The sequence below is a fragment of the Gopherus evgoodei genome, chromosome 3, assembly GCF_007399415.2.
Source record: "Gopherus evgoodei ecotype Sinaloan lineage chromosome 3, rGopEvg1_v1.p, whole genome shotgun sequence".
Classification (NCBI taxonomy): Eukaryota; Metazoa; Chordata; order Testudines; family Testudinidae; genus Gopherus; species Gopherus evgoodei.
In genome coordinates, this window is record NC_044324.1 from 7,315,662 (window position 1) to 7,339,007 (window position 23,346).

Genomic DNA, 23,346 nt, shown 5'->3' on the forward strand with positions numbered 1-23,346 from the left:
GAATAAAACAAACTTTAATCATGTACAGCAGAAATTGGACAGCTTGTTCTTATATTAAACACAAGATTTCCTATATTACAATGTATTTACATTTGCATACTGAAGAGGTAAAGTGTCTAAGTGACTATTTTACAGTCCTTTTCTAATAAAACATACAGAGAAAGGGGGCAGATAAATACCCAGAAAGATCTGTTCTGAAGCCAGAGTACCATCCATTCATCTTGTGTCAGAGACTAGAGGCACAAGCTTTGACCTGAAACCCTTCCCCAGTTTGATCCATTGATCAACCTGAAAACCTACCCTGGTTGAACCAAAAGCCTAAACCCAACTGTTTTGTTACCGTATGCTGCTAAAACAGCTGGTGTGTCTCACTTCAGACAAGGCTGCATTTCAGTGCTGGGCAAAGTGATCCCTAGATTTGCGACAAGTCAGCTAAGTAAGGTTTGCACACACCGCTCTTGCACATTTGCATGAGAAGTGCCGTATAAATGCTACATTGTTATTCCCATCTCAGAGGGTCCAGCCAGGGTTTGACCGATCTTATCTGTACCTATGAACTGAGTATGTTTCATAATCCTTATCACAAGGTGATACCAATCCCTTCCAGACACGCTGGCATGTGCTGTTTGATATGGTATTGAGGCAGGTACATGTGTGGCTACTGTTGGGGGTGGCGGAGCGAATCAACCAAGGAGTTAAATTGTTGAATTAGTTTCAAAGAAAGTCTTTGGACAGCTAATGGAACTGGAGACCTTGTGCTCTGGAGGGAGAATTTTCTTAATGCTCATGGGAAGACCAGATGGCAACCCCTGCTTATCAGTGTGATGGGCCTCTCTGTGGCCGTTTATTTCAGTTCCTCACACTTCCTCCCCAGCCCCTGCACAAGTCTCATCCTAACGGTCCCGCTACAGTAGCTGACGAGTCTTTCTTGTAGGTATTTTTAAGGCACACACCACCCTGGTTTCTCAATGCAGAAGAAGGGTTCGGTAAGTAACAAGTCACACTGGAGATGCAGTAATTTCTGGCTGAGAAATATCAGAACAAATCAGAAGGGAAAGCTGTACATTCACCAACCACGTACACTGCTGCATGAACCAAGGGTCTAAGATACAGACCACTGCAGGCAGGGAGCAGCTCTGTCCTGCCTGTCATTTAAAAGCAAGGGAAGAATGCAAAATGGCTCCAAACACAATGCAAGACTCCTCATTTGAGGGATCTAAATCACAGATGGGATGGGGGCCTGAGGGAAGAGAGACACACAGACAGTGAGAACAGAAAGTCTTAAAAAAAAACAAAAAAACAACCACCACCTGCGAACCAGAGAAGAGATAAACGCTCACCTTACAGAGCAGGCTCAAGGTTCGAGTAGAAAGTTCCAGTGTAAATTCGGCTGTGTGTATTTGCATTTTTTTTTCCTTTTTTTGCAGTGATTTCTTTACAAACAAAGAGGTTGAGAGGTAATTATAGATTGTTTCTCTTCTCATATAAAAATTAACAATATTAAAAAAAGTTAAAATCCAGACCCTCCGAATCAAATAAAAAATAATCAAATGCACTCCAGTTAAAAGTTATGGCTTCAGAGTCACATAGCACAGATAACACCCTAACCATCACACAACCCAGCCTTCTAATGTTGTCTTTAATGCTGCATTCAGTTCAGACACAGGACTCAGCCCTGGGCTATTTCTAACACTCACTAGGCAACATTCAAATCAATTCTACTTCACCCTGACTGGTTATTCAATTAAAATAAGATTCATGCAGTTACCCCCTCCCTACCCCACCCAAAGAGTTATACACAGCTGCTTCCAGAATAGGAGATATTTATATATGTATATTTAAAAGATGGACATGTATTTCCAATCCTAGTCACCAATGGTCAGATCCTGCAGTGTGCCGAGTGTTCCTTGAGAGGTGCTGTGCACAATTGTTTTTGTGGGCACAGAGATCTTCACAGATCAGACCTTATGCTTGGCTCCAAGTTCTAGAGTGTTCCTGCCAAAGCCCTTTGAGAGATCCATGGGTTATGCTCCTAAGAGGCTGATATCCTGCATGTCCCTGTGGCCTGGTCTCCTCCACCCAGGGGGAGCGCCAGCTCCAATCTCTGAGACACGCCTCTTCTCTCCTTTGCATCCCTCCCACGGATGGCTCCTCTGGCAAGGCAATCCTTCCATACTACCACACATTACAAACCAGGGTTCTCAAAACAAAAGCTTAAAATTTCAGGGACAAAAATCAGTACCCTGCTTTAAAAAGGAGAGGGATGGCAGTGAGGCAACTTGACAGAAAGTTCCTGCAGCTGGTGTACAGCTGGCAGGACAGAGCCCTGCTCCAGGAGAAAGAAGATCTGGCTGTAAGTAGCCTGTTCAAGCTAGATAATGTTCACTACTGGACAGGCAAGGCACCAGTACTTCAGACTTGCACATGCACAGAAAAACACAAACAGGAATGTGCAAACCTACAAGCAGATACTCTGCACATCTAAGGGGGACTAAGCAGGCACAGGGCACACATGGCTTTGCACATGCACACACTTGCACGCACACACACACACAGCCAGTCTGGCTTTTTGAATTTTTCAAGCTCAAAAGAAGGAGAAATGATTTCATGAAGCCAATGCCTCTTCTGTGTGTCTGTGCCAGTTCCTGGAAAGCCTGCAGGTATGGCAATACCACCGTCCCTGTCCCTCCCTACTCCCAGGCCCTGAATGCTTCCCAACGAACGTGCCATATTCACTGGACTACACAGGGATTTCCATCAAAGAAACAAAAAGTGATGGTCATAGCGAGATCCACCCACACAGATCCCTCAAGTCTCCACGCTGTCAGGAGGTGGTTATAAAAGGGTTCTGTTTGTTTCATACCCAAACCAGGAAAAGAACATTTCTTTTAATAGGCTCTGTCCTCCCTAGCTTGCAGCCCATAGGTCACACGGTCTGGTCAGTAGCAGTAGGTTGGGTAGAAACACGAGGTAGGCCTCAATCTCGTCAACTATCATGGCAGCTTTTGGGCAGCTTCCTCATGCTGCAGCTTGTGGGCTAGATCTTCACATCTTCCTGGATGCTGAGCTGTGAGAGTGTTTTCTTAATGCGAAGGGCCGTTAGCCGAGCTGCACCATTGGCATACCAGCACTCACGCATCATCTTGCCCATCACTCGTAACGCCTGGCCAGGAAACGGAGAGAAATGTCAGCCCTTTCCCTCTCAGCAGAAGGAACTGAACTCTCTAACATTTTAAAGTGAACCCAATGCTTGTGGAAGGGGCTGGCGCAACTGTGCCAAGACTGAAGCCCTTTGCTTATCCCCAGAATAGGCACAGCATGGGCAGCACAATGCAAGCTCCCCATGCCACCCTTCACCTGGAGGGATGTCCCTTCTACAGAGTCTCTTCACAGGCCATCTGATTCTTAGCCATTCCAGCAACATGGGAATGCATTACTGCTAGTTTTGGTAAGGACATGGACCATTAGCAACTGCAGTGAGACTCTACTGTTTCACCCCGTCTGCATAATGGTGACAGCGAGGTTGTTCTGAGCATTACCTAACATTTGTACAGTGCTCTGAAAAAGCCAAGCATTAAGAGGAAGAGCAGTTACTTTAACAGCCCAAGAGCAAAGTTCACTCAATATTATTAACCACTCATCCGATTTCCATCATATGCAACGCGGATGGAACACAATGGACTCAAAACTGACCTGCTATCCAAGTGCTTGGAACACACCTCTGGCCTTCTCCACCGTTGGAGTGCAGGAGTGACCACCTACTCTCTAGCCTCACATGGGATCCTCAAGTCTCCACATTCACTTTCTCACTGGACTTCCCCACACTGATTCTGTCCATGGACCCCAAACCCACACTGGAGGAACCAGTCACTCCTGGCTGGAGTAGGGAAATCCAGCCTCCATGCTTACTGAATTTGGAACTCAGTCCAGGCCTGAATCTAAACTTCACCTATTCAGTGGATAATGCATTTCCTTTAGGCTCAAAGGAAGACGACAGATCCTACCTCATAACTCTGCCACCAGTTAGGGATGTTGGGGCGCAGCTTCTGATCACACACAACCTTCCGCATCTCCTCAATGGAGGGGTCAGAGGGCACAAGGTCATAATATGGGAGTTGATATTCTTCATGGATACCTAAGCATGGGAAGGAAAAATGTCATTCACAGAGAATGGAAATCACTACCACTTTCCCCAGAGCTACAATAACCCTGGCCCGGATGACATGACTTACAAAAGGGAAGAGTCAGCAATTCAGGGAAGCAGAATGCAAGTAATTAAACTGGGATTAGGTTAGGCCACTGGGGTTAGCGTCTCCCCTCCTCCTGGGAAAAGGGCCAAGATATGTGTACTGACCACAAGTGCTCAGGACTTAGTGGATATGAAAGACGGCACTTACAACAGGATGCCCATCCCTGCCCCCATCCACTACTATACGCTGACACTGGTTCAGTGTCACTGATTCATAGGGAAGCAACTTATGTACTGAATCAGCAACACCACTTCCTGCTCTAAGGTTTGGCTAAAGAAATAGGTGTGCCACCAACAGCACAGCTACCCGTCACCTCTCACATGCCTGGTCTATGAGCAGTCTGGAGTCTTCCCGACGCTACCACCATCTTGGTGGCCATACTCTTGGGGGACATTGCAATAGTCCCAGGATACAGGGGTAAATGCAATCTCCACGACTGCCTGGAGGACAAGTTATTCTCTAACTTCAGGCCTCAGTTAAGTCAAAGACAAGGGTTGTGAGGTGGTTTTTTTGGGTTTTTTTGGGGGGGGCGGGGGGGAAGACAGCAGTGGGGAGAAGAAGCTGAGAGCATATTACCTCCTGAACCGCACCTACGAGCAATCTCCCAATAGACCAGGCCAAGGGCATAGATATCAGCACATTTAAATGAATCAAAATGCTTCATGTTAATGGTTTCATCCAAGACCTCAGGGGCCATGTATCTGCAGCAAAGAAAAAACAAAGTAATTTCCTTGTCAGAGGGACTCTCTAGAAGACTATCAGTGATGAATTCTCCATGTTTATTGTACACAACATGTGTTACCAGATACAGTGCTTGGATGCTGCACAGAAGTTAGACAATAAAAATCAAACTAAGGCCACTGATGCAGACAGAAGCAGGCACTGTGTTAAGAGAGCAAATAGAACAATAATCCACAACAAAAACCCCAAAAGAAAGAGGGGTGAAATAGGGAGACAGGAATGGTCAGAGATGCACTGAGGCAAGGATAGCAACGACCCCCAAGGCTGGGATGGAGGTGAGGGAGGATGGAAGAACATAAGCAGAGGGAAGAGACAGTAGGCTGTGACTGCTCAAGTACCTCAAACCTAGATTATTTATTCATAAATAAAAAACCCACTAAATATTCTCCTTTGTTATTCTGGAAACCCTGCCAATGCGTAAGACAGAAACACTAAAAATCCCCAGTAAGGCTCTCACGTTTTCTATACCAGTGGTTCTCAACCAATTTATCACTGTGGGCTGCAGCTTGAGAACCACAGTCCCCTATGTCCAGCACCCCCTGCTCAGAGACCCTTCCACAGAGCAGGGCTAGGCAGCGAGGACCAGAGTCTCCACCCCACAGCCTAAAACCTGGGGATGCTACAGCATCCCCACAAACCCCTAGTTCCCAGTGCCTCCCCTCCCTGCAAACCTGCCCAGCAACCCATTCTCCCACACCCTGCCCCGCTGCAGCACTCCCCAGCCCCCTGCTGCCAGGAGCACTCCAGCAGGCTGCCAGATGCTGTCTTCCCTTCAGCTAGCCCTATCCCCTTTCAGACCACAGCAGCAAAAAAAAAAAAATTTATTTTTTAAGCACACCACACGTGGCTTGAGAACTGCTGTTCTAGACCCTCATTCTGATAGCACTGAGCCTTGACCAGGAATACAGCTGAGCCCTCTCCCTACCGTTTGGTTCCAACCCTTTGATTTGGTGCAATATCAATGGTATCGGTAACAGAATCATGCCGGACAGCCAGACCCAGGTCAGCAATGGCACACATGCCGTTCTTCTTCACAAGGATGTTCTTGGATTTCAAGTCCCTGTGCGCAATCCCTGGTTTTCCTGATGGAGTAAAATAAGTCTCAATAGCAGATTTTCCTCTCCCACCTTAGGGTAGGTCTACACTACCCACCGGATTGGTGGGTAGTGATCGATCCCCAAACATGCTCCCCGTCGACTCTGGAACTCCACCAGGGCGAGAGGCAGAAATGGAGTCGATGGGGAGCGGCAGCCGTCGATCCCACGCCGCGAGGACGCAAAGTCAGTCAGTCAATCTAAGATACGTCAACTTCAGCTACACTATTCTCATAGCTGAAGTTGACATATCTTAGATTGATTTCCACCCCACCCCACCTCTGACTGTGTAGACCAGGCCTTAATGTATCTGATCAGTGCAGATGAGCTGAACGCAGAAAATGGAGCGACTGAGGCTGTCATCAAATCCAGAGTGAATTTGAATCTTAACATCTCTATGTACAGTAGGATCTGCAGCCCTATTCTTCTTCCCAGTCTCTTATTTAAATTAAGCTCTGTACCAGTGAAAGGTGCTAAAAACACTAAAGAGCTTCCATATACCCTCCAAGTACTATTTAAACTGCACCAGGTCTCTCATCCACACACAGACAGAATCCCTGCTCTGAAGAGTTTACAATCTGTTTTGCTCTGCCATTGCCTATGCAAACCTCTTCTGTGCTCCCCATCCCAACCAGAGGAGTTAAATGTGTGTGCGCGCACATGAGATATGGACACCTGTCTAACAGGAGCTGGACCAAGACTAACTCGTTTCAATGACTTTTGGTCAAGACCAAACTGGCCTAGATTCAGTCCTCAGAGCCTTAAGGCACTTTTCCCCTTTCATTTTATGATTAGATTCCATCTCTCTCTCAGTACAAGGCACCCTGTGCATCATACAAGCCCCATATTTCTGTCTTCACCTTTCCTGCTTTAGTCTCTCCGAAGACTGTCCAGTTCATGTTTAGGATACTTTGCTAGCACCCTCTTACCCTGGGTCCCCACAATCTCCATATGTAGGTGTGCCAAGCCACTGGCAGCAGACAAGGCCAGTTTAATCATTCCCTCAATGGTCATTGTGTATCTGTTGAGGTAATCAAATAGAGAGCCATGCTCATGGTAATCAGAGACAAGCCACAGCTGAGTCCAAGTCCCGTTATCTGCAGCAAGAGAAAAGGGGAGAGAGCAGCATAACATCAGCACTTACGATGCATTTTGAACAAACATAGGAAGAGCTGCCAGATTAGGTCGATAGCAAGTCTGAGCAGACCCAGGAAGAACTGCAAGGCCAAGTATAATGATTACTTCTGGCACCTTAGTGCTATATATATTTAGTACATTTCCCAAGCAGCTTTTCACATTACCTGTCACTGCTTCAATAGCTTCTACTATGAATGACGCAATGTTTCTGCTAGTGACAGCAGCAATTTTACGGATACTTCTCAGCAAGAAGGTGAGTTCTGTGGATTAAGCCCATACTCAGGGACAAAGGAAGTGCTGCTAAGCATTTCAGTGCACAGGTCAGGCTGTTCTCTATCCCTGTTTTAACTGAATTAAATTATTAGAATTATTTTGATCTAGCAAATACTTCGATTAACTGGAAAAAAGTGAAGAGCAGAACTGACCATGTTAAGAATGTTTTAATAAATAATTTATCTTACATTAAAACGTGAAGTCGCCTGAATACTCTCGTGCATTCAACTATTATGCAAGCTTCCTTTGTAACAAATTATGTCACACTGACAGCTTTAATAGTTTTTAATGATAGCCAGCTATTTTTATAATTTGGGGAAATGATCGTAATACTTTACAAATATATTGATGGCTTTCTTCATTTATTTCATTAAAAAAAGTAAATCCTATACTAGAACACGGAACTCTGAGGAACCTATGGCCATTAGTGCTTTGGCTCTGAAGGCTGAGAGGCATTTTTACCTTTGTTATCGGCAGCAATAAACCCCAAGATGTTCTCATGTCGCAACATGACAGTCTGGTATATTTCTGCTTCCCTAAACCAGGAGCGCTCTTCCCGTGAAGAGAAGATTTTCACAGCCACATCACCTCCACGCCACCTGCCACGCCACACCTCCCCAAAGCGGCCTTTTCCAATGATCTCCTGCAGGACAATCGTTCGAGCCACAGTTCGCTGGACAAAGAGTGGCAAACCTGTGGGCAAAAGATTGAAAGAAGAATTCAGATGAGGGACACTCGAGAGATGCTGCAAGATTTAGGGTTGTCTGGGTTTGATTTGATTGTATTTAGCAGTCCAAATAAAAACCCAAGATTCACTGCCGTGGTACCTAAGAACCATAATTCATTCTGCCAGGGAAGGAAGAGTTTTGGCCCACAAGTACAAGTTTTCACAACTAGAAAATTTCATGTCCCTCCCTCACTGATTTGGGAACAGTGATCGGAAAAGAAGAAGATCATTCTCATCCTTGGCCTTTCTTCCAACATATGAATCAGACTGTTATTGTTCTCTCCCCACTGCCAATCATTCACTGTCACTAAGTCACTGATCACTTCAAAACACTTCTCCAAGAGCTCAGTTTTTATTCAGATCAACAAAATTCTGTGGACAATATTCTGCAGAACAATCCTGCCCCATGTTCTGTAACCAGTTATTCCGACTGGAGCCCAAGTACTATTCTATACAGGTTCTTCTGCTGTGCTCATCGGTACACTATCTGAGCAACCAGATGCATGTTGGACCATCTTTGTCAAAAGGAAATAAAATATAATTTCTAAACAAAGTTACCCTAAACCTGCTACAACAGGAACAACATGTAAGGTCTTTCATCAGCAGTGGCAAATCAGAAAAATCAAATGGCTAGCTTTCTCTCTACAAGAATACCAACAAGTCAATACACACTTATACAGACCTAAAAAGTCTTAGTGGATTTACACAACAAGAGTCCTGCAATTTCTTAGCTGTTCCAAATCACTTTGGGCCAAGACCTAGGATACCACCTTGTGCTGTGATCCCATCAGATCTTGTAAGCTGAGCAGAGTCACTGCTCACAGGGGGAGAGTTCTCTAAGGAACATTGGGAGGCTATATGTAAGAAGTGGAGAGACAGCACTAAAATAAGCAACATCACAGCATTTGTTAAGGGACTATTACACTGCTGTAGGTGCAGTCCTTCAGGCAAGACACAAAAAGTTAGAGTCCTGACTAGCTCTGGTCATTAAAGATCCCATAAGCACACTTTGCACATGAGAGACGGTATTAATGCTTATGTTCTGGCCAAATGCCTACCTGGGTAAGTTACATTGCAGGGGTAATCTGTGGAGGCAGAATGCTGATGGGATATACAATTCATTTCTTGTCCCAACCTGTCGTACAGTGTTGTGTAGTTTAACAGCACACAATTCCACCCCAGAGAGGATTCACATAAGTGCCCAGGAAGTGAACCTTGTGGGTAGTTCATTTACACATTTCTTGGGGATTCTTTGGGTTGAAGGGTGCTATATAAACGTAAAATCTATATACTAGTTTCCTAACTCTGATGCAATTTCTATAAAGAGACTCATCCATTTCTCCACCCGCTTTGATGAAGATAGTATCATTTGAAAGCTGGTAACCTGTAGACGTGCAGTGAAGTTTGTTAAAAATTCAAAATTGGTTACAGAACTAAACACCACTCACATGAACCAGATGTACTGTATCCTGAGTCAAGGTAAGGTATCACCAGTTCACAACAGAAAGCAGGGACAGCTAAATCTGATGTTGCATTAACAGGTAGATGGAAGTGTTTCCTGGGTAGGATCTAGTTTATATACTGAAATCCACACAGATGACTTTAGGTAAATGCCAAATGACTCAATGATGATAGAGTGCTGTATCTCTTATGCATTTTACAATTGCCATAGCCAAAGTATCCACGTGCTGATACTGGGCCACTGGCTTCACTGTCTAATGCACACTTAGATTAAGAACACACACCAGTGCCCCATTACAACTCAAGACCGTACATAAGGAAGGATCGCCAATGATCTAATATTAGAACATATATACCCTGGTAATGAGCACTTCAGAATACAGGATTCCATTACAATCACATGTCATTTATTATTTCCAAAACAAAAGCAGCTTAGTACCTGAGCCAGAGCCAGAAGTGGAGAGATCATAAACTAGATCCTGCAGAGTCTTATCCTTGGACAGACACATTTCACAAGAGGGATCTTCCATGTCCAACCGCTGACGATTGTGATAAACTCGTTGGTGGTGATAAAAGACGAAAACCACTACAATCATGACGACAAACAAAAGGAAGACAGGCCCTGCAATCACTGCTACTAACTCCACAGGGCCCCAGCTAGACTGAGATTCGTTCTCTTTCACGTGACCTTTAGTGGTAGGAGAGAAAAAACATTTTAAGCACAACCTGATTCCGTTATATACATACACATACACACACACACGAAACCTTGTAGGCAAGAGTCCCTAACTCCTTCTCTTAGAGCCCAAACTACTTTAACTCTGTCTCAGGACTTTGTAAAGGACACTCCAAGCAGCAACATTAATCCACTAGCTATTGCAAAGCAGAAATAAACAGGTTGGGAAGGAATAACAGATGAGGAAGGTCATCACTTTTACTGAAACTGCAAGAAGCAGTTGACCCCACTTGAGCGCCCAGTTTAGGGTTTACTTTAGTGTATTTTAGGTCATGAAGTGAGACTATATTGGAACCAAAAAATGTAACCAAACAATTTCAGAAGACCAGTCTGCAGTGCATCTTCCATCTAAGCACAGAATACACCTCACTTATATGAGGAATGGCAGCTTTGTGTATGAGGGGCCCTGTGCACCTCAACTTCCCTTTTATTCTCGCCCAGGAGGCTCTGTCTTGAATTAACCTAGCTTTCTGCTCTAGGCCTGGATGTGTTGCTCTCTCCCAACACAGTCACTACTGGCTAATCAGTCAGATGATCACTTAAGTTCACGGCAAAGCACTCCTTCCCACCTTCCCCTCAAAATAAATTGGTCATTGCCTTCACTCAGCACTACAGCTAAAGCATTAAGTTGGCTACCATCAAAGCCAACTTTCTTAATAAAAATTATAGTGAAGGAGGAAGGAATTATTCCCCACATGTAACAGCTAATGAGTCTTTAAAAACCAACAACTGGTGAAGGGTTTGAGCTAAACAGAAAAAAAAAATAGAATTCCCCTCCTATCTTGATGGATGATGGTACCATTCTGCAGTTCATGAGAACCCAGAGAAACTGCCCAGAATGGGGGAGATAAGCAGCATGTGCCTTCTCTGACACAAGAGCTTTGACTGAATGGGTTGCTGGGTTTAGTGTGCGGTTGCTGAGCATTACAGGAGGTCAGATTAGACAATGGTGGTCCCTTCTGGCCTTGAACTCTGACAAGTCAGATTTCTTCCAGCACTCTCATTCCAGGGCAGGTCTATTTCTATTGCTTGCACTCAGAGTTCAAGCATCTCCCTCATTTTACTCTGAAGTGTAAAACCACGCTCATGACTGAAAGACGTTTCAGTCCCACAGGGAGCAATTCTATTGCTTAAAGAGCAGACTGCAATACCACTCAAGGGGGATCTTAGACTAGTCCCAGGGTCTGTACCTCAACCTCAGGCTGTCCTCGGCTTAGAGCGCTATGCAGAGACAGGACATCCATGACTGGGTGGCAGCAAGCAGAAAGAACTTAAATTTTTCAAAGGACCTTTGGGGGGGAGGGGGAAGAGGGGATACGCACTGCTGATCAGGTCAGAGATGTATGCTGTCTTGTTCACATCAAACATTTGAAGGTGGGTGAACCAAAGGAGAGATCAGAACAAATCCAATTTAGAGGCTTCTTCCCACCCTACAAACTGAATGCTGCAATGTGATAATATTTGCCTATCATCAGAGGATCTTAAACTGCTTCACCACCCTCTGGGAGGTAGACCACCACTATTCTCTTTTTGCAGATGTGAAGAAATTGCCTATGTTTACAAAGGCAAGCTAGTCGCAGAACTGGGAACAGGATTCAGGAGTCCTGGCTCCCTGCTCTATTAGACAGTACCCCATCTTCAAGGAGATGACAGAGGACTTCTTTACTCACCACTGGGTACCCTTAGGTCAATTTCGTTGCAATAATCAGAATAGCAGCAATGTGTGTTACGCAGATCTTCTGAACTCAGACAGTAGAAGGGTTTTCCAGCAGGAATCAGCTCTGCTTTAGGGATGCAGGTCCGGATGTGGTGCTCAACTCCATCCAGGTTGGAAATGGAGACCATGCAAGCCCCATCTGTTTTGCACGTGGAGTTTGCTTGATTGCAGTTGGAGCATGAACAGATCAAAGCTGCAGAAATCAGGACACAGAAGCCTCCTTGAAACTGACGAGAGCTTTAAACAGGGAAACTCCTCTACTATTGGGGTCGGACACTGATCATTCTAAGGTTTTGCTGAGACAGAACTGGCTCTAAAAGGGACCAATAATATTAGCTGAATGTTTCAAGAAGCTAGGGAACAGAGGGTTGTTTTAGGTTTTTTGGAAGGCAGTGGGGATTATAGATTCCCCATCCCCCTCTATTTCCATAACACAAAGAGCCACCCATGATAATCTGATCAACTTTCAGGCCATGCAACAGAGATCAGGGGTGGCCAACCCAAGCCTGATAAGGAGCCAGAATTTACCAATGTATGTTGCCAAAGAGCCACAGTAATACGTCAGCAGCCCCCCGTCAGCTCCCCCACTCCTCAATCCCAGCGCCACCCACCCACTGGCAGCCCCACAGATCAGCACCTCCCCACCCCTTCTTATCAGCTGTTTCATGGCATATAGGAGGCTCTGGGGCAGAGGGAGTAGAGTGAGGGCACAGCAGGCTCAGCGGAGGGTGCAGGAAGGGCCCGTGGCAGAGCCAGGGGTTGAGCAGTGAGCACCCAAAGTTGGCGCCTGTAGCTCCAATCCCGGAGTCGGTGCCTATACAAGGAGCCACAGGTTGGTCACCCCTGCAATAGATGACATGCATTCAGCTACAGAAGACAGTTGCCACTGAACAATGCTGGAGTCTGCCAATGGAAATTAGGCCAGGCCAGCCCCCACCCCCAATGAGGCACTTAAAAAGGTAAGAAATTATAAATGGTGCATAAAATCTGAAAGGTGAGGGTCTTAGGGGGCAACTACCCTGCCAATTCCATTTCCTGATAAATATATTCATAATGGCTGGGCCTCTGTCTTAGCTGCTAACAAGGGAGGGGTGGGGGGGGGGGCTGAAAAATTGGGTCTGTTTTTCTGGTAGCATCTAATTATTAAGCCATTCCCCATTCATGAGTCAAGGTTCAGAGATAGTTTTTCTAATTGAATTTATTATTCATTAAAGACAGTGCTGGAGTCTCAAGACTTGTCAATCCTTAGAACAGGTTCTGCACCAAGGCATACTTCTCCACCAATCTGTTCCAAACCTGACCTGGGGGTGGGGGAGAGCCACATTAGGGTTGAGAAGGAGTTCAGTGCCCTTAGTTCTTGAGCCTTCACTGAGATTACAAACTAGCATCCCAACTGTAACATGGACATCCATCCACTACCGATCAGATTGAGACTCACCATCTTATTTCACAGAACAGAACTGTTCAGTGACCTAACGTGGTTTTCCTAACTAAGATCGGGTTCAGATCGGTGATAAGAGACAAAAAGCTCTGCATCCTATTAATGTTCTCCTGAGCCAGTCAATTCTTCACTAGCTGCTTTCTGATTTGCCAGACTATCTTGGGTTAAATACATTTCTGGCTTCTTGCGATCGATAAAGATCCCTTCACTCTTTACCCAAACAAACTCCAAAGAGAGATTTTCACATCTCAGCCTCCCAGCTGTCATCATTTCTCTCTCAAGCTGCCTGAAAATCTGCAGCCAAATCCCTAGCCAATGCCATGCTAGGAAACAAAGATAATTTAACCATGTTAGGAAGAAAGGTGGGAACCGTTTAATATCATATACTACTTTCTTCGGCATTCATCATATCCCATCTTCCTGGAGGGATTCAGAAACATGTACATACCTGCTGCAGAGATGGTTTTTAAGGCAGAAAGTTTAAAGTAACGTTTAAAGTATATAAATGAGAGCAACAGTTAACTGTCCTCCACTCAAACAGACCTGGAGGAATTTGCTGTTGATTTTATCCCCCACTTTACAGATATTGTGGATGAGAAAAAAGTCACCACACTGGAGCATACTTTGCACACTCCAATGTCAGTCACCTTCCTGAGGTGTGGCTGGAACTCACAGCCTTCAGTTATACAATCTCAGGGGATGAACAGATTTAACAAGCCAAGTAGGTCAAGATTAGATATTTTCTATCCAAATACTGACCTACAAAAATCCAGGGTGCTGCAAGAAGGATCTCCTCCTTCTGAATCAGCACTAAACCCAAAGCGCCAATGTAGTGGACAAGAATGCAAAACAGGTCCTGATCACTTATGGTCATGATAATTTCATGACACATTAAGACAGCATTCCTGGCTAAATCCTAATTTGGATAATTACATTAGAAGTCCCTGTATTTTCCCTGAAGTGTCAAGAGGACACTTAATTTTCTCTTTCAAACTGTTGCTGTGAGCTATTAAACAGCTGTCATATTCCACCTCAGAGGCAGCTGTAGCAATTTAGATAAATTAAACTGGATACTGATTTTGTGTGAACCAAGAACTACACAATGTAAAATAGGACAAGAGATTGAAGACCAGTTAAATACTAAAAATTGATGAAAAAAAGTGACTTTTCTTCCCAAGACCACTTCATAAGTGGCAAACATAACTTAGGGCTTGGCTACACTGGTGCTTTACAGCGCTGCAATTTTCATGCTCAGGGGTGTGAAAAAAACACACCTCTGAGCGCTGCAAGATACAGCGCTGCAAAGCGCCAGTGTAAACAGTGCCGCAGCACTGGGAGCGCGGCTCCCAGCGCTGCAAGCTAAACCCCATGAAGGTGTGGAGTACGTGCAGCGCTGGGAGAGCTCACTCCCAGTGCTGGCGCTGCGACCACACTCTCACTTCAAAGCGCTGCCGTGGCAGCGCTCCTGCGGCAGCACTTTGAAGTTCCGAGCGTAGCCATACCCTTAGCATTTCTGTTCTGGGTCTAGCACAGATAGATACCCACAGGCCTCATTTCTATTTTGGGGGTGGGAAAGAGAAACTGAAGACTTAGATTGGACTATTCTGATATGGGCAAGAGGCACTGTTTCTATAAGATGCTGCTGAAAGGGGACCTGCTTTTATTATTAAAAAAGGCAAAACCATCACTAAGGTTTGGCTTGACAAAACAACTTGAGTTCCCGATCTTCATTTTCCACCACTCATTAGAATGCTGTCTCATTCCAAGTGAATCACTTTTGAGGACCACATTCATGCAGACCGAGGTTTGTTATTACTGGGTTGTTACAAAAACAACATTGTAGAGAAGAGAAAGCAGAAGGGGCACATTCCATCCTTCAGGTATCATTAAAAGGACAATTAAATATAAACTTTGGGAAATGCTTCCTTCACTATGTTACCAATACATCATGGATTATCAATGAACAGAGAATTTAAATACATTTTTCTCCATTCATGCTGTTTCTCTTTTACATTTAACTCAGCTTGGACACAAAACTAAAACCATTAGGTTTACTCTATTTCTAGTTAGTTTTGTTCCCTGGCTCTACAAGGCTGTGATGTTTGTGTTTCCAACTGCAGAGGGAATTTTGTAAATAAATCCTCTCCATTCCGTCTGGAAATTAGCGATCCTGTGGCATTTCACATTTTAGAAGTAAAAAGGTGTGCCCTAATGACACTGGCCAAGATTTGTCCACATGCTGTTGTGTGCTGATCGTCCAGCTTGGCTGCAAGCCTCCTCACCAGAGATTGCTGTGCATTTTAGTGGCATGTGACATGAAGGGATTCTTGTGTTTACATCTGGGAACCTTTAGAATAAAAGCAGTATGAGAGTAAGGGAAGTTATTTCTCAGTGAACAGATGTATACACTTCTATTGCACCTTTCATTAGAGGACCTCAAACTTTGCAAACATTCCGCTTCACGATCCCTATGCAGCACGTGACCTTTAACTCCATTTTACAGAAAAGTAAATGGAAGCAAAATGCCCCAGACCACACAGCAAATCAGTGCCAGAATTGGGAATAGAATCTGAAGTCCAATTCCTACCCCGTTCCTAACATTATACTACTTTCCCTTCCTAAACGTCTGAATGTGTCCCTTCTTCTCTTTTATGAAGAAGTCCAGTACTTGCATATACAGATGCATGCAGCTATCCTTAGAGCAAAATGGCCAGCTAGAACATCGTTCTTCTGCAAGTGCCCCATATTGGCCAACTGTAGGAGCTGCAGCAATAACGGCTCCGATGCTGTTTTCCAGAGCCTCTCTGCATTGATGCCTGGAGGGAAACAGGGGAATTAAGAGATGCCAGCACAAACAGAATTACAAGGCAACTCGTGCAGTTCTAGCATTTCAAGTTCTGATTAACCAGAAGGGAAAGTTCTTCTTACATCAATAAAACCAGGAGCAAAATCCAGTATTTCTAAAAGAAAAACTACAATTCTTTCACCTTGGATAGTGTTCAAAACCCAACAGGTATTTGAAACCTGATCACAAGCTCCTTTCAAAGCAAGATTCTGAGAGCAGCTGGGGATGTTTGGGCAAGTCAAAAGGAGAAATGACTGAATAAAAGAAATTTTCACACTAACAGCTATCTTTTTCTGAAGAAAAGGCTCTTTTTGAGCAAAATATATAATCTACTTAAACAGAAGAATTGACTGGGCTAAACAAAATTGGACAAAAGAAAACAAAATGACAGTTCGCACAATTGGTGTCTTTAGTTCCACTAAAGTGCCTAGGGATGAGTTTGCATGAAAGGTGCTCTAGACCTTGGCAGTGGATTCTGTTATATCTGTTCAATACACTGTCTTTTTGACATTCTGCTCAAAGACAAACCCAACCCTAAGGAAGCTGTTTAAACAAGTGTAACTAAGCTGCAGAACCTCAGAATGAAAGCTTTGTTCTCACGCTAAAAGATAGATCAGATCTGTATTTATGCTGAAGTGAACCGTCACTGTGATTTAATCCAAAACTGAATGCTGGTGGTCATGACATCAATTGGAGGAGCAGGGGAGCTCCTCCAGTTCCATTCCTATTTTTTTTTTTTTAATTGCACACAGGCAGTCAATCAACACTGCAATAGGAGGATTTAGAAGAAAGTTAAAGAATCCTCCCTTTTTATCGCTTAGTTTATGAAAGGAATTTTAATCAAGAGCTATACGAGCACTGCTGGAACTGATGGACTCTGAGCAACAGCTCATGTTCTCAGGAGGACTGAAAGATCTAGGCAGAAACACCATCACTTTTGAGAAAGAAAGATGGCAGATGATACCAGGCTGGGAAAGGTTGCAAGCACTTCGGACAGGATTAGAATTCAAAATGATCTTGACAAAACAGGAGAAATGGTCTGAAATAAAACAGGATGAAATTCAACAAGGTCAAATGCAAAATACTACATTTAGAAAGGAATAATCAGTTCCACAAATACAAAATGGGAAATGACTGCCTAGGAAGGAATACTGCAGAAAAGAATCTGAGGGTTAAAGAGATCAGAAACTAAACGTGAGTCAACAATGTAATACTGTTGCAAAAAAAGCAAACATCATTCTGGGATGTATCAGCAGGAAGTTGTAAGCAAGACAAGAATTCTTTCACTCTACTCAGCACTGATAAGGCCTCAACTGGAGTACTGTGTGCAGCACTGGGCACCACACTTCAGGAAAGAGGTGGACAAACTGGAGAAAGTCCAAAGGAGAGCAAGAACAATGATTAAAGGTCTAGAAAACATGACCTACAAGGAAAAAGTGAAAAAATTGGGCTTGTTTAGTCTGGAGAAGAGGAAGGGGGGCACAATAACAGTCTTCAAGTGCTGAAAAGGTTGTTATAAAAAGGAGGGTGATAAGTTGTTCTTATCCACTGAAGACAGGACAAGTAGTAATGGGCTTAAATTGCAGCAAGGCAGATTTAGGTCAGACATTAGGAAAAACTTGACTGTAAGGGTAGTTTAGCACTGGAATAAAATATCTAGGGAGGTTGTGAATTTCAGTCACTGGAGGTTTTCAAGAACAGGACAAACAACTGGCAGGGATGGTCTACATAATACTTAGCCCTACTGCCGTGAAAGAACTGAACTAGATGACCTACTAAGGTCCCTCCGAGTCCTACATTTCTGTGATTTTATGGGCAGCAGTAGTGCCATCTCTGGTACTGGCAGGATGGTTTTGTCAATCCTGCCAGCTGGTCTACTCGACTCTTATTAGTGGGCTAGTGTAGACAAGGCTCTTGCAGCCTTTTAATAAGGATGTCATTTAACCCTTCTCAGAGCAATCTACATAACACAAGAGCTAACACACCTGCAACCACTGGAACTGTATCTACTCTCGAATGCCTACTAAAAGAATTAAGCCTCAAGTATCTGTATGAGGTATGCAGGCCCACCCACACCAGCAAACACACACACAGAAGCTAAAGTTGACCTGCAAAGAAAACAACAATTTGCTCCCTCTGTTGCTTCTTTATATTTTATCATTAAGAGGCATGCATGCATGCACGCACATCGGAAAAAGAAATAAGCGCCTTTCAGGCCTTCACTATACACTACAATGAAACAAAAATGGGACACAAAAATCAGTGCGTCACCTGTAAATGACTTGCCCAAGGTCAGACCGTGAGTCCACTGCAGGACTAAGAACAGAATCCATTGTTCCTATCTGCCAGTCCCATGCATAAATTGTGTCATGCATGGGGCAGAATGACAGTGGCCGCAAGCCTAGTGGCTGTTCAAGGACACAATGAAGGTTTCATTCTCAAAACATAAGGACAAGCGATACTCAAGACTTATCTAATAGATTGCAAAATTGATTATACTTTGCTAAAATCTAGTGTTCAAATCAACGAGACAATTATGCCAGATAAAATTTTGGTCACTGTCATCAAGTTGGCCAGACCTTGTTAAAGTTAAACAACAACTAGGCAGAAGACTTTGTTGTTTTAAATTTAAGAGTACAGAAAATCAGTCTAAAAAAATCAAGCTCATATCCATGCTAGTTCCTGATACATCCCACTACTTTCATCATGACCACTGCAACTCTCTGTGCCCACAGCAGCTGGCATTACCAAGTCCAAGTTCTAGAGTCTGGTAGGTACAGAATGCTGCTGCTCACCCTCTCTCTCATACTAAGAAACAGTAGCATACCACTGTTGATTCTCAAGCCACCTCACTTGTTCCACATTAGAACTCAACTCTGAAACAAATAACCCATGTACCCATTCCAGCCTCCTTCACAGACCTTGTTTCTTTACTCTTCCAGCAAGTGCATACCTCTGTTCTACCACACAATCATGACAGGACTGGTGCAAGAGCCTTCTCTTCTGTTGATGCCACCATTTGAAACAGACTTCCTACATCTTGGTGCCTCTTCAACTTTCCATCTACTTCCAAATCTCATCTGCAAATGTCTCTTGTCCCTTGCAATTGTTTCTTAAATCTGCTTTCCAATTGCTATTAATTTTACATTTTACTTTGTTACCACTAGTTAATTCTTAAATCATTTTCTAGATTATATTAAAATTCTGTAGAAACTAGAAATTACACTAGAATCAATGAAGTTAGAAATAAAAAGGGACAACAGAAAAATTGGGTGCATACGACTCCAGAAGCTGGCTATAGTACTCTGACAGAGACTGAACTGGATATTAAAGCAATGCTACTGAATGGAAAACATACAGGGGGAAAATGCAGTTGGCATGCACTTTCTATTACAGTGAGCTGTTGTCACTGTGCAGTACCAACCTCTATTACAAAGTGACAGCCTCTGAGTGGACTGACTTATTTCAATTCACTTCTTTAAAATGCATTGTTATTTGAATACACTGAATGTTAATTAAAATAAGGCCTGATGTCTCTGTGACTGCTGTTCTTCAAGTCAGAAAAGGAATGCTGGATCTGCGTTCCACACTCCCACTTTAGCCTTAACTAATTTTAAATTTTTAAAATTTGTTATGAGACCAATAAGTTTAATGAAGCCCAAATCCATGCTTCAGTATTAGGAAAGCTTCTTATAAAAGTCAATTCTATAGCAAAGCAAAGATGTTCAGTCACTGACAGTTCTTAGGGCCCAAACTCTGACAGTTATTGATGTGATATATTAAAAATATTGTTTATCACTGTAAGTAGGCCCAGAGGCTTTGGCAACAAGCATGTATCTAAACAGAAACGTTATTGCTGAAACAAATAGGACCTAAGAGCCATCCCATCACTGCACATCTACTCACACTCCATGATCTGACTTACAATATTTACTGTTAATGGGGGTTTCAATCACAGAAATTCCCTCATCACAGCTTACTCCACTGGAATGCAAAAACAAAAGAGAACTTAATTCTCTTGTTCCACTCGGATAATTACTCCCTGGACACATGAAGAGAAACCATTCCCACTAGCTGACACCCTGTGAACTTTGTTTGCTATTTCAGAACTGATGTTTCCCTTTACTCCTTTCGCAACAGTGGTTTCCGGTGCATCCACTGCTGGCAACAGATTGTGTACCCAAAGAAAAAAAAGTCTGAGTTGTCTGGCCAAGTGGTTTAAAAGAGTTCATGAATGCCTGTTGGACGGTTTTTAATTCCCAGTTAGAAAAAAATCTTTCTTGAAGAGTTCTAAAATGAATTATGTACCATTCAGAGCTAGTCTGATTTAATTGGGTAAATGTATATTTTAAGCAGGTGTTAGTCATAGGATCTACCTGTGCAAGATTGTTGACTGCAGAACATTTTAGTACTTTATTCAAAAGAAGCAAACAAAAATCCCACATAACACTATACTAGAGATAACCAGGGAGGGAGGAGGAGGGTGTTTTTGTAAGTCTTATTTACTAATGCATATAGCACTTTATATCTTCAAAATGCTGTGTGAACTAGGCTCTTTTTACAATGCACAATGAAACAGGAAGCTGTTAGATTCTCAAGTAAAACACATATAGGGTGCAACAGAAAGCTTTGAGACCTTGTTTGTTAAGGCACACCAAGTTTACATAATGCCTTCTTAAGCAGCAAACAGCCTTAGATTCTGTGTGGAATAAGAAATGGCAGGGAGTGTAGAAAGACTGTCTCCTATCATCTTTTTGTGCTGTTCTACAGAATTAGTTGCTTGTTCACATAACTATCCTTCCACAAACATCAGGACCTACTCACACCTTCTTCCCTGTCCACAAGACCATACTGCACTAACACCTTTCACACATAGCGTGAATGAAAACACAAAAGATGCTTAATGGAAACATTAGGCAGCTATACAAAGTACAATATCAAAACTACAGATAAACAGGTTAATTTCCACAAAACACAGGAAGTCAATTATCCATTTCCTGTTTATTTTTATATGCACAAACTTTATGGAAGATGCAAGATGAAGACCTTTGATGGATTTCAAAGAGGGTGGCTGATGCAAATTTCTGCAGCTATAGGTCATTCTGAGTTTTAAAAAAAATCATATACCTATCCTCTACTCAAGTGCATCTGTATTAACAGCAATTTAATCAGAAATGTCAAATACATTATCTGCTGCTTCACAGGTTAGCAACACATCTGAGCCTGTAAAACTTTTGAGGTCTTTACTGTCTGATATAGGCAAAATGAGCTGTGGGTCTTAACTCTCATTGGACACCTATTCAAGTTACTGTACACAAGCAGCTATCCCTATTAACATTCTGGTGGGCAATTTTCCAGAGGCCAAGAACTGAATGGGCCATGAAGAAGCAGCTATCCTCTGCCTCGAGCTCAGAGGCAGCCAGGGCTGAGGCAGATTGTCAGGAAAGCTAGTACTATACTAACTCAGTCAATAAATAGAAGGAAGGCATCAGTCTTCAGCCTAAACAAGCTGATGCCTTTCACCAGCACAAGTTTCAGTTTGTTTATTTTTTAAATCAAAGCAGCAGCACTTGGCCTTAAGTAAAAGGATCCCCACAGGTTAAAAGAAATAATAACACCTGATAAAATCACACAGAAACAACTGAGAATATATTTCCTCCAGCCGCATAATGGACATCTACAAGTGTTGCGGTACTGAAAGTGGTTTGGAAGCTTCTGGTCTCCTCTACAAAGGTATCATTCCTCCCACAATTACTGGGAGCTGGTCCCCAGGAGTGTGAGGATTTGGAAAGGAGCCATTTTAAAATATAATTCAAGGGAAATAATATTAAAACCTCTGATTTTAATTCCTAAAAAAATAAAGATGCTGTGCATCTAAATTTGCATAATAATCAGATCACTCCACACATTCTGCACAGACTCTAGAGTAACAGTGGTACTTCCAGATACCAGCACTCTACTCTCTATTCATGTGCCAATCCTGGTGGGTCGCCAAGCAGATCCAGGTATAAATACATTAAAAGACACTTGGTAAGACAACTTGCATCTTTTCATGTATTTATACCTGCTCCTGTATTTTCCACTCCATGCATCTGATGAAGTGAGTTGAAGCCCATGAAAGCTTATGCCCAAATAAATTTGTTAGTCTCTAAGGTGCTCATACAGACTAACACAGCTACCACTCTGAAACCAAACAGACCCTATAAACCAAGGCAATACAAGCCCTGGAAATTCCATAGATCAAAGACAAGAGAATTTTGAGACACCACTAGCCACCATTATGAGGTAGGAGTCTCCTACCCACAAATATCTGTCCACTGAGGACAAGAGAACTCATACCCTGAACAGCTCCCCAAATTCCCCTCTTCTCTAAAGAGGGTGATCCCTATGGTGAAGCATTTTTCCACACCCTTAGTGAAGATAGCCTTCCAAATCTCCCATGGTAGAGTCCTACAAGTCTTCATTTCCCTTCTATGCTTCCAAAGACACAAAAGGAGCATTCCAAACCTTCCCACCACAAAGAGGAGAACCTACACCTTCATGGAAAGTCCCCCAATACACACACAAACCCTGTGACACATCCAATTCCCCTATCACCTACCTAGGCCATGTAGCTCCTCAAATTCCCCCTTGCAAAGTACCCTCAGTCCCCACAGCCCACCAGTCTCCTGCCAGCCTCCCACAGAGTGGGTTCCAGAGTCTCCTCCTAGCCCTGCACCTCCTTAGCCTCCATGAGAATTAGGCTCCCTCCACTAAATACGGTATCAACCCAGCCTCTCTGTCCCATCCCTATGTCTCACTCATGAAAGTTAAGCCAAGGTCCCCAATCCCTTCCTCCCACAGACATGCCCCCCCAAGGCAACAGACCCTAGACAGTCCCATACAATCCTCCCTACCCTCCCCCAGGCAACACAAACCCCAGGC

At 43.5% G+C, this 23,346-nt stretch overlaps 1 protein-coding gene and 1 long non-coding RNA gene across 2 annotated transcripts in view; one reads left to right on the forward strand and one right to left on the reverse strand.

The window, feature by feature from the left end:
• Positions 1 to 23,346, reverse strand: part of ACVR1B (activin A receptor type 1B) — a 23,888-nt gene continuing 542 nt past the window's right edge. Inside the window, exons 2-9 of the mRNA XM_030554891.1 lie at positions 12,090 to 12,329; positions 10,123 to 10,371; positions 7,958 to 8,188; positions 7,015 to 7,182; positions 5,917 to 6,073; positions 4,827 to 4,951; positions 4,005 to 4,135; positions 1 to 3,163 (exon numbers count right to left, since the gene is read on the reverse strand). Coding sequence (XP_030410751.1) covers positions 3,038 to 3,163; positions 4,005 to 4,135; positions 4,827 to 4,951; positions 5,917 to 6,073; positions 7,015 to 7,182; positions 7,958 to 8,188; positions 10,123 to 10,371; positions 12,090 to 12,264 — 1,362 coding nt within the window. The 5' untranslated portion in view covers positions 12,265 to 12,329 and the 3' untranslated portion in view covers positions 1 to 3,037. The remainder of the gene's footprint in view (positions 3,164 to 4,004; positions 4,136 to 4,826; positions 4,952 to 5,916; positions 6,074 to 7,014; positions 7,183 to 7,957; positions 8,189 to 10,122; positions 10,372 to 12,089; positions 12,330 to 23,346) is intronic.
• The window catches only part of LOC115647939, an 8,649-nt gene continuing 6,032 nt past the window's right edge, over positions 20,730 to 23,346 (forward strand). Inside the window, exons 1-2 of the long non-coding RNA XR_003999414.1 lie at positions 20,730 to 20,742; positions 21,692 to 21,697. This is a non-coding gene — a long non-coding RNA (uncharacterized LOC115647939). The remainder of the gene's footprint in view (positions 20,743 to 21,691; positions 21,698 to 23,346) is intronic.